Source organism: Sceloporus occidentalis, unplaced genomic scaffold, assembly GCF_023333645.1.
Source record: "Sceloporus occidentalis isolate IW3139 unplaced genomic scaffold, rSceOcc1.0.p SCAF_190, whole genome shotgun sequence".
Lineage (NCBI taxonomy): Eukaryota > Metazoa > Chordata > Lepidosauria > Squamata > Phrynosomatidae > Sceloporus > Sceloporus occidentalis.
In genome coordinates this window covers 1,454,510-1,467,152 of record NW_028317170.1, presented here as the reverse complement: position 1 = coordinate 1,467,152, position 12,643 = coordinate 1,454,510, and the positions used below count along the sequence as shown (strand labels likewise).

Sequence of the window (12,643 nt, the reverse complement as noted above, 5' to 3'; positions counted from 1 at the left end):
CCGGAGTGCGATGATGCAATTATACACACGCTGGCCTCGTCAGGCGACTCGCGGTCATTCGCGCCGCTGCTGGTGACATAATCGAGGTTTTGTGCCAAGTTAATTACTGAAGGTGGTTCTTAGATAAACTGATTTATACCCCATCCGGCAGAGAATATCTGGCTTTCATGTCAAGAGAAGTAAAATGCTGGGATGTGCGTTACATCTCAATGACAAGTCTGCCCGACTCCGACCCCCGGAGATTAATAATAAAAATAATAATAATTAATACGTAATAATAAATTATTAATTATTCCATTAAATAACTATTAAATAATTATTATTATTTTAGGAAAGGAACAGGAATCAGAATTTTCGTATCCAACGAACACGGACGGAGCTGGGTGAACTTTTGGAAAAATTGACCCACATTTTTGGACAATTATTATTATTATTATTATTATCTTTTATTTATATAGCGCCAACAGTTTACGCAGCGCTTAATACAATACATAAATTCAAGGGATATGACAAGACAAGAATTGACAGACTAAGACAAACCGATACATTTGGTGGAGAGAGCCCTGCTCGCAAGCTTACGGACATTAGTGGGACGGGATGCAAACATAAAAATAAGAAAATATTTAGAAAATAAGTGGTGTGAACGTCAGAGGATCTCCCCATCCACCTAATGATACCCACAGTGTCTGACAATCGGGACTGTCCCATGGAAAACGGGATGGTTGGGAGGCATGCTATAAAGACATTGTCTAGGTTCTCATATACTGTGTGGCACAGAATCTGTATTTTTCACTTTGTTTAAACGGCATACTTTGTTTTTATTTGCAGTTATCCGTTAGGTAACCATGGACCATATCAGAAAGAATGCTCTCAGATTATAGCAGGGAATCTGTATATTTTAACAAACAGACTTGAAATAGATACATTTAAAGGATTTTCCAGCCAAAAATGCTTTAATTTCTTAATGAAAACCAACAACCCCAGACACCCTATTCAACCGGAAAGAGGAAAGAAACCTTATAGACATGAGAGCATGGAGGCCCACACGTGGACCCATCTTGTCACTTGAGGTGAGCTCCAAGAGATCCCTGTTTTGAATGGTATTTGAATCTTCAGTGATCTCTTGGGGTCCAACCCAAGTGAAGAAGAGGTGAGTCCAGATGTTGACCTCCTTGACGTCTTTTACCTAAAGCAATCCCAATTCTGCCCCAAGCCCCGAAGGATACATTGTATCCATGGGGTTGTTGGTTCCCTTGTGCAGTGAAGTTTGACTCTGACTCTTCTGATGATGGAGATTTTTTTTCTCTGTAACGGCACAAAAGAGCTGAAACCTGAGATGTTCCTGAGCGGGGGACGCAGCGTAGGACAGACTATGAAGCGGCTGTCTGTTCTTGATGAGCATCTCAGATTTGTTTTATATTGTAATTCTTTGTTGTATTCCTTTCCTATACTTAGTCTTCTTTTCAAGCTTTGCAAGCGTCTTTAGAAGTAAGAGGAATATCAGTATCATTGCGAGCGCTTTATATGAAACGAGCAAATTATCTTCTTTAATAAGCAAAAATGGGAATGGAAGCCCTAAAAATTACACGCATTTTAATGATAATGGAAAACAGAGGACAAAGTACAACTTTGCATTAAAAGAAATTAAAAGGAGACAAAACGCTTTGGGGAACAAAAGATTTGAAAAGAAAAAGTAAAGAAACAGATTTCAGAGACGAACATATGGCGTACCGGAAGACATCAAATCTAAGAAATGCCTTAAAAAGTGAAATTCCTTCTTTCTTCTATTTTTTTCTTTTTTTTTTGTACCGAGGAGCAATTAAGGAGTTGATGGATAAATCACTCACCGCTCACGATCGTCTGGGAAACATCTTCTTTTAGCCTTCATGAAAAATGAAATTAATCTCTATTATTTTCGGAGGTTTGTATTTAACTCGCGGCTCTGATATGCTAATTTTCAGATAAGCAAACTGATCACTTCAAGTTTGTAAATGAATATTTTTTTATTTTTTTTTTAAAGTAGGTCACATTCGGCGCTTTTCCCCGCGACATAAAAAGCTCCATTTGACTTGTAATGATGGATTGTATTACCATAAAATGCTAATTTAGTCATCTGAACCATGTTGAGCACTCAAAATATCAAATGTCTGTTAAAATTGATTGGATGGTGGTGCGAAAGTTATAAAGTCTCCTGAGCAATTTACTCATGTGGCTTTTAAAGCCGCGCTCCATCCCCCAGTTCAGTGAAATACATATTGGAGGCCATTTTGCATGCAGCCTTGTTTCATGGAAGTTGAAAAAATGGGTTTCTAATCTGCCAGCAGATCGGCCCCACCTGGCCCCCGTCTAGTCGCCCGTTTTTCCAACTGTAAAGACTCAAACCTTAATCAGTCGTTGGTCTCGTCTTAGATTCAGGAGCCGTATGTCTATCCCATGCATGTTTAATACCCTCACTGTATTACCCTCTACCACTTCTGCTGGGAGGCTGTTCCATTTATCTAAGTAATGTAAAACTTCTGTACATTACATCTAGATGTATCATTAATACAATTATGATACAAATCATCTCTACTGACAAAGCTGTAGGTTGTGTTGAATTAAGAATGATGTTGAGCTGCTCAGCTGCCAACTCAACTCAAGTTGACTTGACCACTAACCAGCAGTCATTGGATATGGAATGCATGTCACCTCATCTATTCACACAAATTCAAGATGGATTGAGTCACCAGTCCAGCTGACTAAGGGCTCCAATTTGAAAAAAAGAAACTAAACATTGTATCTCCCGGAGAAAGGATTCAGGTGTCAAACTGGAGAAGCCGCGCTTCTCCCAGAGTCTCCGGGCGAAACCCAGAGAGTTCCCAGGTACGCTCAATTATTTCTATACTATTAACTTTCCAACCAACCCCTCACTGTTACGATAACTGCTAAAGCCTATCCTTTCTTCAGACTGAAGACGTACTTTGCTTAGTGATGCCGCAACACTCTACGACAATTTCTCCAGTATGTGATGTGACTTACTGCTTTAAAAAGAACCAAAAATACATAAAATAATAAAAAATATTAAATAAAAAATTTACCGGTAAATACAAAGACTGGGATTTTCTGGGGATTATAGATAAATTAAATCATGATTGTTAAATATACTTTATTGACAATTAACATATTCAAATATAAATACAGATTAATCAAGAGCAGATTTTTCTTAAAATTCATAAAGTGCAGAATTCTGTAGTACAGAACGTCATAAACCAGAGTTTGAGATAATAATTGATATGGAAGGTACTTGGCAAAGATTGCAGGGAGATTTAACCGAGAACATGTAGAATGTTTGTTTAGTATCTAAAAACTAACATAAGTAATCACCGGAACGCTTAGGTTAATCAGTACTCAATTACCAGCCACAAACTGTATAATTGGCTGCACTCTATGAGTATGTAGATTAATTCATCACAATTTAATACATTTTTGGTCTCCGGGGACAGGTATCTTGCTTTAAAGAGATGGGTTTTACTGATCGTCTCTGAACCTGTGTGAGAATCAAGTGCGGCAAAGCAAGTGATGTGACTGCCCCTAGTGGTCACTCTATAAACAACCCAGAATGCTCTTTAAAAGGGGGAGATTTTTTTTCTTGAGCATGACCCCCAGTGCTGTATACAGTAATATAACCCCCAGCGCTGTATAGAGTAATATAACTCCCCCAGCGCTGTATACAGTAATATAACCCCCAGCACTGTATACAGTAATATAACCCCCAGCGCTGTATACAGTAATATAACCCCCCAGCGCTGTATACAATAATATAACCCCCAACGCTGTATACAGTAATATAACCCCCCAGCGCTGTATACAGTAATATAACCCCCAGCGCTGCATACAGTAATATAACCCCCCCAGCGCTGTATACAGTAATAACCCCCAGCGCTGTATACAGTAATATAACCCCAGCGCTGTATACAGTAATATAAACCCCCCAGCGCTGTATACAGTAATATAACCCCCAGCGCTGTATACAGTAATATAACCCCCAGCGCTGTATACAGTAATATAACCCCCCAGCGCTGTATACAGTAATATAACCCCCAGCGCTGTATACAGTAATATAACCCCCCAGCGCTGTATACAGTAATATAACCCCCAGCGCTGTATACAGTAATATAACCCCCAGCACTGTATACAGTAATATAACCCCAGCACTGTATACAGTAATATAACCCCCCAGCAACATATACAGAAATGTCAGTCGGGGTTGGGAAAAACTTGGTTTTATCTCATTTTGTCCCAATAAACTATAAACTATAAGCAAAAACAGAGCTGTACAAAGGGGTGGTTAACACATACATAACAAATACAATATAAGTTGATGACCCGGCCCCTGAGCTGCCTTCTAGTCTTTATACAAAGTTGCTGGAAGGAATGTTGGGTTTATGAGGGTTCCACGCTAAGGCAATTATAGGGGTAATTGCAACAAAATGATGGGTGAAAAGAGGGCGTAGTAGCTTTGTTGTAGCAGTTATTAGGGGTAAGTGGTTTCAGGATGCAGAGAGAATGTATAAATAAAGCAAATAGAAGGTTAGTTCTTGACTCAAGATGATGTTTTTTAGAGGGCTTTTGGAGTCTCACTAAAGGTACAAGAGGGGGCAAACCCACTGCATAAAAATGAGGATCCAGAAATGTATGTCATTCATAAAAAAAACATTAAACCCAAACATGTATTTTTTTTTAACTCAAAGGGATTGGTTATAGAGTCGGAAGCACGAAAATAGGGGAAAAACTGCGATTGTTCCAATTTATAAACAGTTTGACGAGAAAATGTTTTGTGAAATGATCACCGAGGAACAACGAGCATAATCGTAAGAAGTGACAATATCACTGACTGACGGGTTCATCACGCAAAGAAAGCCACGCGTTACCTGGAATCGTCAAACACTTTCTTTGACTCCACAATGAATGTAAAAAGATAAAAGGTAACATAACGTGGAGAGAGGGATGAGCAGAAGAACGAGAAAGGTCAGAAGCAGAAAGAGAAAGAAGAAGCAGCGGCAGCAGAACGTGAGACGGGGGAAGACTTTTCATGGCGCGCCGAGCTATCTGTTTTACGCTCGCTTGATAGAATTTACTCGGTATGGGGCCATTAAATTCAACAGAGGCCTGTCATGGCTTCATGTCACCTGTTGAGAGAGTTGCTGTTGCATTAATATCCATCAGCGAAATTGCTGTTTCGGGGAGATAAATAACTATAAACGCAGATAATTCCGCGAAAAAGGAATTAAAAAACGCAGCTTATAATGTCAGCGATAATTACATTTCATTATAGAATTTTGGAATTCCGTTCTCGTTTTCCTTTCAGTGAAGTTGCGGAAATAGGTCAGTCTTAAAACTCCGAAGTGCGGTTATCTGTCTCAGGGCCCGGAAAATGTTGTGGATGGAAGGAGTCCCCGGGACGAGCATTGGGGGTTATAAATCAAGACCCCATTTCTAAATCTAAACAAAAGCCCTCTTAGCGGCTCTGAACCGCTAGAAATATTACTTCTTTTTTGTACAATACACCTGTGTTTGCTGCAGCACAATTATATCAAGAAGGAGGTAGACTTGTGTATTCAGAATTTTCATTTGAGGGCTATAAATAGAATTAATATTTTAGAGCTTCTTGATCCAAGGAGAAATCCGATCGCCTTTTGGAGTCAAGAAGGATTTTTTTCCCCTGATGGCAAAACCCGAAGCAGCTTAATTAGGGTTTTTTTGCCTTCTTTTGGATCAAGAGTAAGAAGTTTAGGTAGAAGGGTTGAACTTGATGGTCAACCTTATGAACTATGTAACAAATTTGTTACATTTGTTAATTCATACAAATGCCAAAAACCAAGGAGGGGACGCCATTTCCTTCTCTGCAGCTCCGCTTCTCCATCTGCATTATTCTCACCTATTTCAAGTTCTTATGCAACATGGCGGAGCCTCCGTGCACACCACGGGGGCAAAATCTTCCCTATTACTCCAATCAGGGGAGAGCTTGTCCCTGTGATGCACAAATATATGGATTTGTCCAGTCCCTATTTGGTCCTCAGAGATCTGTGCCCCTCTCTCCTCCCTTGTTGCCCCTCTCTCCTCCCCCGATGTCCCTCTTTTCTAGGAGGTCAGAATGTTTGCTGGGTATGAGGGTATCGCAGGGTTCTACTGCCCTAAAAGCCCCGATAATGTGTATAGAAACAGCAGGAAAAGGGGTAAATAAAACCCATTATCTTTCTTCTAAATGCCCCCCTCAGTTACACAAATAGCCCCGCCCAGCCACGCCTTTAATCACACCCCATCCCTAAACAAAATCATCATTTTAAATGGCAGGAAAAATTTTTATCTGTTTTAACATTTTTTTTAAAACACAGTTTGCACAATGTAAATGTTGTGGAGGTTTCTGTGGGAAGAATAAATTAAATAATACATTTTTACAGGTAGAGCGTCACAAAGGAGCAAGCGTCGCACTGACGTACGTGTTCTGGGCTATTTTTTGTAAGTCGATGCTGAGAAACATTGTGTCTACAGCGGGCAATTACTTTTATGGGATCCATGTATAAAGTGGATATAGAAGCAAAAGGTGATCATTGTTGACCTTATTTGCATGTGCCTACCCAGAATCCCTTGTGGTTGTGGCAGCACCATGAGATTTCTGAGGGAAACACAAGCCTTCTGGCCTGTCAGGTGTCTGTTGATGAGTGTGTAATAATACTTCTACATATCCCTGAATTTTAGTGGAAGGGTTTCCATCACCTTTACTCACCATAACTTATGTAATGGTACTTATTTTATTGGAGCTATAAAACTTCTCTCTGGAAATGCTATAGCTGATGCATAGAACAAGCGCAATCACGGGGGATGTTAGGGCAGATCCTGGGGTCCGTGTACCACCATGGGGGGAGCTAGCTGGGAATAATTCATAAAGGTATGAAAAACTTTAGGCTACAGGTGGATCTTGGGAATTGTAGTTTATCAATAAACAGGTTCAATCCTTGCTCGTGATGATCAAAGGGCATGGAGTTAATACAAGAATCCAGCATCGCAAAGACCTCATCTCCCAACCCTGAAGCACGTTCAGTAAATAATAAATCAAAACTAAACATAAATGTATCTTTAGCGTTATAATAAAAAAAAAATAACCAGAAAAATTAGGCCAGCATTTTTGAAAAGCTGCTGACTCAACAGAAATTAGATTATGCAATATTTTTTCCCGTTAGGCCATTTAAATTATTGGGGAAAAAAATATGGATGACATGATGACATGAAAAAGCAACAGAAAATAATTTTTTAATAACTTGAAAGGGGACGGTATGCAACGCGTGCGAATGGCAGGGTTAAGCTTTTAAATGGTAATTCTTTTTTAAAGTATTATAAAAAAATAAAATAAAAATAATGCCATGCATTGCATTGATTCAAGTGCCAGCTCCTCAAGAAAGCAAAATTCCTTATTTTAATGTTTCACAACCAAAATCTGCCATAAGTATTAGCGAGAGAAGCTTAAAGGGACAGTAACCCCTATATTGTAACGGAAATATGGAATCAATCATCAATTTGCTTTAGTTAAAGATCTGCGCCACATAAGAACTTATTTCTCTGTGTTAAGTTACATCATGGATCCAATTCATAATCCTAGCTTGGTTTGGCCATTGGATTCCTGATGGTTTTAAGATCTTCGCAATAAATACATTTGGCTAATTGGAGTTCAACGGCATCTGTCAGTCTTACTGCACGACAGCCTCGTAATATAATATTTGTAACAGTCTCTTTTCTTTTTACCTGAGTAAAGAAAAGAGAACTTACAATTTTTGCTGCACAGTGAAGGGGCGCTGATACTTTGTGTCATCATGATGATATTCTTAAGAAGGTCCAACCAGAATAATAGACCAAGGCTGGGACAATTCTCAGCTTATATATTTTATATCATATGATGTTAACTGTTCATATCACCCCCAAACTGAAGTCAGCTTCCCACGTGCTGAACAAGAGGTATGGACTTGTATCCAGGAGGTATCAATATTTTTATTATGAGTTATCTTCAATTCCAGACTTCATTTCCATGAGACATCATATATAGAGGGTGACTGTCCCTTTAATAAAATCAATAGAATCAATAGAATCCATAGAAAATGTCCTAGCAGATGGAATGACAGCTGAGTACCCAGACATACTTTGTGAGCGTATGCGGATACTGACCTGAGCTTGTGACAGGACTAGAGGTGGAAGGCTCAATAATTTCTACAAAAAGGAAAAAAGACAAAAAAACAAACAAACAAAAGAAAAGAACAGTTTGGGTGTTAATAACAAACATTATGGAAGACAGACATACAATGAGACATTGACATAGATGCGACGTACAGTGATTAGTTCAGAGGAACGCTGTCTTCCTGATGTAGGCCGGGAGATAAATCTGTGGATGTTTATAAATCAGAGACGATTAGCGGGAGGATGAGTTAGCGGTTCTTATTTGTTCTTGGCCGGCTTCCTATCCATTGTAATCGGCTGCGGTCTATTATCGGCAGATAAATTAGTGGGCTGGTACGAGAGAGCCGGTCTGAATGGGTCTTGGAAGAAGGGACGGCATGTAAATTCTGGTTGGGAGGGTTTGCCAAACCTCAGAGAATGAGACATCTCACGGGGAGCCGGGAGAGCGGCCAACACGGCGACAACACATTGCGTACAAAGGCAGGAGGGCGTTACATGAAATCTTTTAGAACTGGGATAGATAAATATGTCCCATATGGTGGAACTTGTTAGTAAATCATTTTAAAAGTCAATGTAAAGATGGGATAATATTTTGGAAAACAAAAACCATAGAGACGCTGAGTGACGGAGGAGGAATTACATCCTAGTTTCCTGCAAATCTTTGATAGTTTAACTTTAAAAAGCTAGAAGAGACCGAAAGGGATATTGAATGCCAGATTTCAACACTTTGTATCATGGAAGGTGTTTGGTGAAATAAGCAGATTTTGGAAGATCACTCTAGATTGTAAACTCACGAGACGGGCCCTGTTTACCTAATGTATCGGTTCTAGTTTTGAGAGGCCCTTTGAATGTAGGGACTTAAGAAGCACTGCGGGAACTGTTGGCGCTATAGAAATAAAAAGATGATACTAATAATAATAATAATAATAATAATGTCATAGAGGATTGAGGCTTAGATAATGAAACCTCCCTAGTTATCAGACATGAGATCACTTTAAAATCATCACCACCTATTCACATCCATGTTCCGCCTTTAAAAGTGACGGCTTAGAAAGTATTCACAAGCCAAACGCATCCTCGACATCTACAACGGTACAAAGTTGATTATAAGAATTCTATGTGAAAAAGGAGAAATTTAAATTTGAACAGACAATGCAGTCCAGATATGCAGAACGGGTGACTTTATCATTCTGGGCTGCAGCAAATTTCTTAAATACCAAATTTAGCAAATATTAAAATGAAATCTTTCTTTAAAAGCAGTATATTTTTTTGCATTGTGGTTTGTACGTTGACTGTAATTCCTTTTATTTTTCCCATCAGGCAAATGCTGATAAATGATCCTGAAATGACTCTGTATGTGAGCTTTGTATAAAATATACTGATTTGCATTTATAATGTATATGTAATGTATATGAATATGTATCAGGCACTGCAAAGTGTTTCTCTGCGTGCTACGGGATCTCGACATAATTGCAAAAGAAAAAATAATAATAAAAATAATAGTTTCAAGGATAATTTTTTATTGTATTCTTGAAAATTTACAAATATACAAATTTCTCTATGTAAAAAAAATGGAAAATATAAAATATACTTTATTATTATTATTTTAGAAAGTTTTTTTTCATTTTTTCTTTCTCTGTTTTATTATTTAACAAAAATAATAATAATAAAATAAATAAATGAATAATAATTATAATGCCGTTAAAAGACAATTTTAACTTTTTCCTTTTCCCTTCTTACAAATCCTATCAGTGGTGTCTATTAATTATTTTGCGTATCCACCAAGACGTATTTTAGCCGGAACGGGAAGTGTGCAAATGGAAATTTCTTCCCCCCAACCTAAGAAAAAAATCATTTTTGAAATATTGTAATACAACTGATTTTAACAATAATTATTGATTAAAATCCGTGTAATTGTTTTGGAGAAATGTGTTTTAAGAATTGATTTTAAATCTTAACAAAGAGATGAGGTCAGTGTCAAACTCGTGTAACCAATCACTGCCCTAACATAAGGTGGTCTTTAAAATATATATAATGGTTATTTTTATTTGCAAAGATCACAAAATTGTTTTATTTAATGCACCAAACTGTAAAATAAAGAATTTGAGAAAAGTGACAAAATTCCTTTGAGTTATATTAATTAAAATATGGAATTTTAAATAACGTTTTTTATCAAAATGTTCTTTCATGTAGTTGAAAACGTGCGTTTAAGCTGGAGGTTCTTTTTTAGTTATTGATTTTGTAAATTTGCTACATTTGATCTCACATTTTTAATAATTACAGTTTTAATTTATGCACCTGTGCTGAATCCCGCGCATACTGCTAATTTGATTGAAGCCAGAACTCGAATAAGAGTTTCATTGTTTGGCAATTTAACTTAAAGACAGAAGAAACCTACATAGCGTTCCAAAATCAAAGTTCCCAAATTTAATTTAACGGTTTGAAGCGTAACCCTGTAGCGAGGTACAAGATCATCATTCCATGCAGCCAGATTCTCCGGAGGAGCTTGACTTGTACGACGCTTGTTGGAAGCTTGCGATAGAATTACAGTAATTAGTAGCTTAAACTATAAATAAGCCCGGCTGCCAAGTTACAGGAGAAGAAAATTTGCATTTTCGAAAGCAAATTAGGCTCGGCAAGAAGAGACAAACACACAATAGTACTTCCAAACATACGATTAATATCGTTTTCATAAAATAGTCAAAGTCGACATTGAACGTGTAACCGAACACGCCAACGTCTCAAAATCCTTAAACGCCCCTGATCTGTTGTAGTGGTATATTTGGGATCGTTATTATGTTGCAGAATACATTTGGGGCGAATGGTATAGCATGATGGATAAGTGTCTGCCTGTACTTCTCAGCATTGAGGAGATCATCATTTCTGACCAAATCCTCAACTCCATTTGCGGAAATGCAGCCCCAAACTTGCACCGCTCTCCAGCCATTCGGAGGACAAACTGCCTTTTGCTGTAGCAAAAAAATTGGACACATCAGTCCAGAGTATTTGCTGCCATTTTTCTGCACCCCAGTCCCTGTGTGTTCGGGAACAGTTGGAGTCACTTGGCTTTGTTTTCACATCAGGGGTATGGCTTTTTGGCTGTAATTTCTCCATACAGACCACTTCTAACCAGAGTTCTCCGGACAGTAGATGGTGTACCAAGGTCCCACTTTTCTGCCAATTCTGAGCTGTTGGCACCGCTGGACATCTTTGGTTTGCTGCACTTAGTTTCATTGGCCACCCACTGCGTCTACAACGAGCTTTCTGTCTGGGAAAGGTCTCGCTCATGCAGTATGACTACCCTGGGGCTTGTTGCTGTGCTCAGTCTTGCCACGGTGTATAACTTTTGATATTAAACTTCAGCATCCTCACGTTCTTAGTGAGTATGGCTGTTCCTCACTCAGTTTTATTAATCCTACACAGCTGTTTCTGTTTCAGTTACTGATTGGATTTCTGCCTACATATTAAATTCATGATCATTCGCATCTGTTTGGTATAAATGTTTTTTCCATACACCTAATTATATGGCTACAAAATCCCTGACTTTGTGCAAGTGTATCAAGAAGAATTGACCTGACTAAAACCATTGCACAGTACTGTGTATCTTGATGTCTGTAGAAGCTTGCAATACTTGGGCATGGTAAGGAAGTGAACTGGGACAATCTCCATGCGCTGACTCCCCTGCACAGTATCAAGACTTCTGCAGGAAGGGCTTAGCTGGGCCTATATAATGTATACCTTCCAACTGTCCAATATTCCACTAGACAGTCCAGATTTCTGGGCATTATACTGCTCATCTGCCTTTCTCTGATCTCCCCTGGTCAGCTCAGGAAACTCAATGGTGGCCTGTCCTTCTTCAGTGCAGTTGGCATGGTTCTGAAGTTGAGCACCGCAGGGTGGTTCTTTGGATAAAGTAGGTTCAGAGTCCCACTCATACCTCCAGCCCACCCCCCCAACAAAAGTGTCACAGGTTAGACACCTAAAACGTTGAGGAGTAAGTAGGTAGTTGAATCATGCATAATGCAGGACCATCTCATCCCTTCCTTCAGGAGGATCTTGCCTCCTATAGTGAAGTCTGTAAGTTCTTCTCCAAACTCAGGGGTAAACTCCTGCTTTACTGAATAAACCCTTCAGGTCTTTCAAATTCAGTCCAAATGTTTTAGGGTGGAGGCTGAATTCATCCAACCAACAAGAAGCTTGATTTTTGGAGCATACATTAGAGTTTCTGGTCATGTTGGCTGAATACCATCAAGTCATTTTTAGTTAAACTTATCCATGTTACCTCTGTAACGTGACAGACGACTTGAACTTTAGTAAATAGATCTGGAACAGTCTAATCAGGTTACATTCTTGTGGTTAAATCTTTGGAAGCTACTTAATAAACTAGACTTTTTTTTTTTTTTACCAGAACACAGTCATTTTTTTGGGTTTCTGTAAA

The 12,643-nt window shown here is 38.6% G+C and overlaps 1 protein-coding gene across 2 annotated transcripts in view; it reads right to left on the bottom strand.

The window, feature by feature from the left end:
* The window catches only part of LOC149278412 (neuronal growth regulator 1-like), a 204,470-nt gene that overhangs the window by 21,432 nt on the left and 170,395 nt on the right, over positions 1-12,643 (bottom strand). The window contains exon 7 of one of the 2 annotated variants that reach the window (XM_089501997.1): positions 8,197-8,238. The exons of the other annotated variant lie outside the window; for it this stretch is intronic. Within the exon in view, the coding sequence (XP_089358123.1) occupies positions 8,197-8,238 (42 nt within the window). The remainder of the gene's footprint in view (positions 1-8,196; positions 8,239-12,643) is intronic. 2 annotated transcript variants of the gene reach the window in all.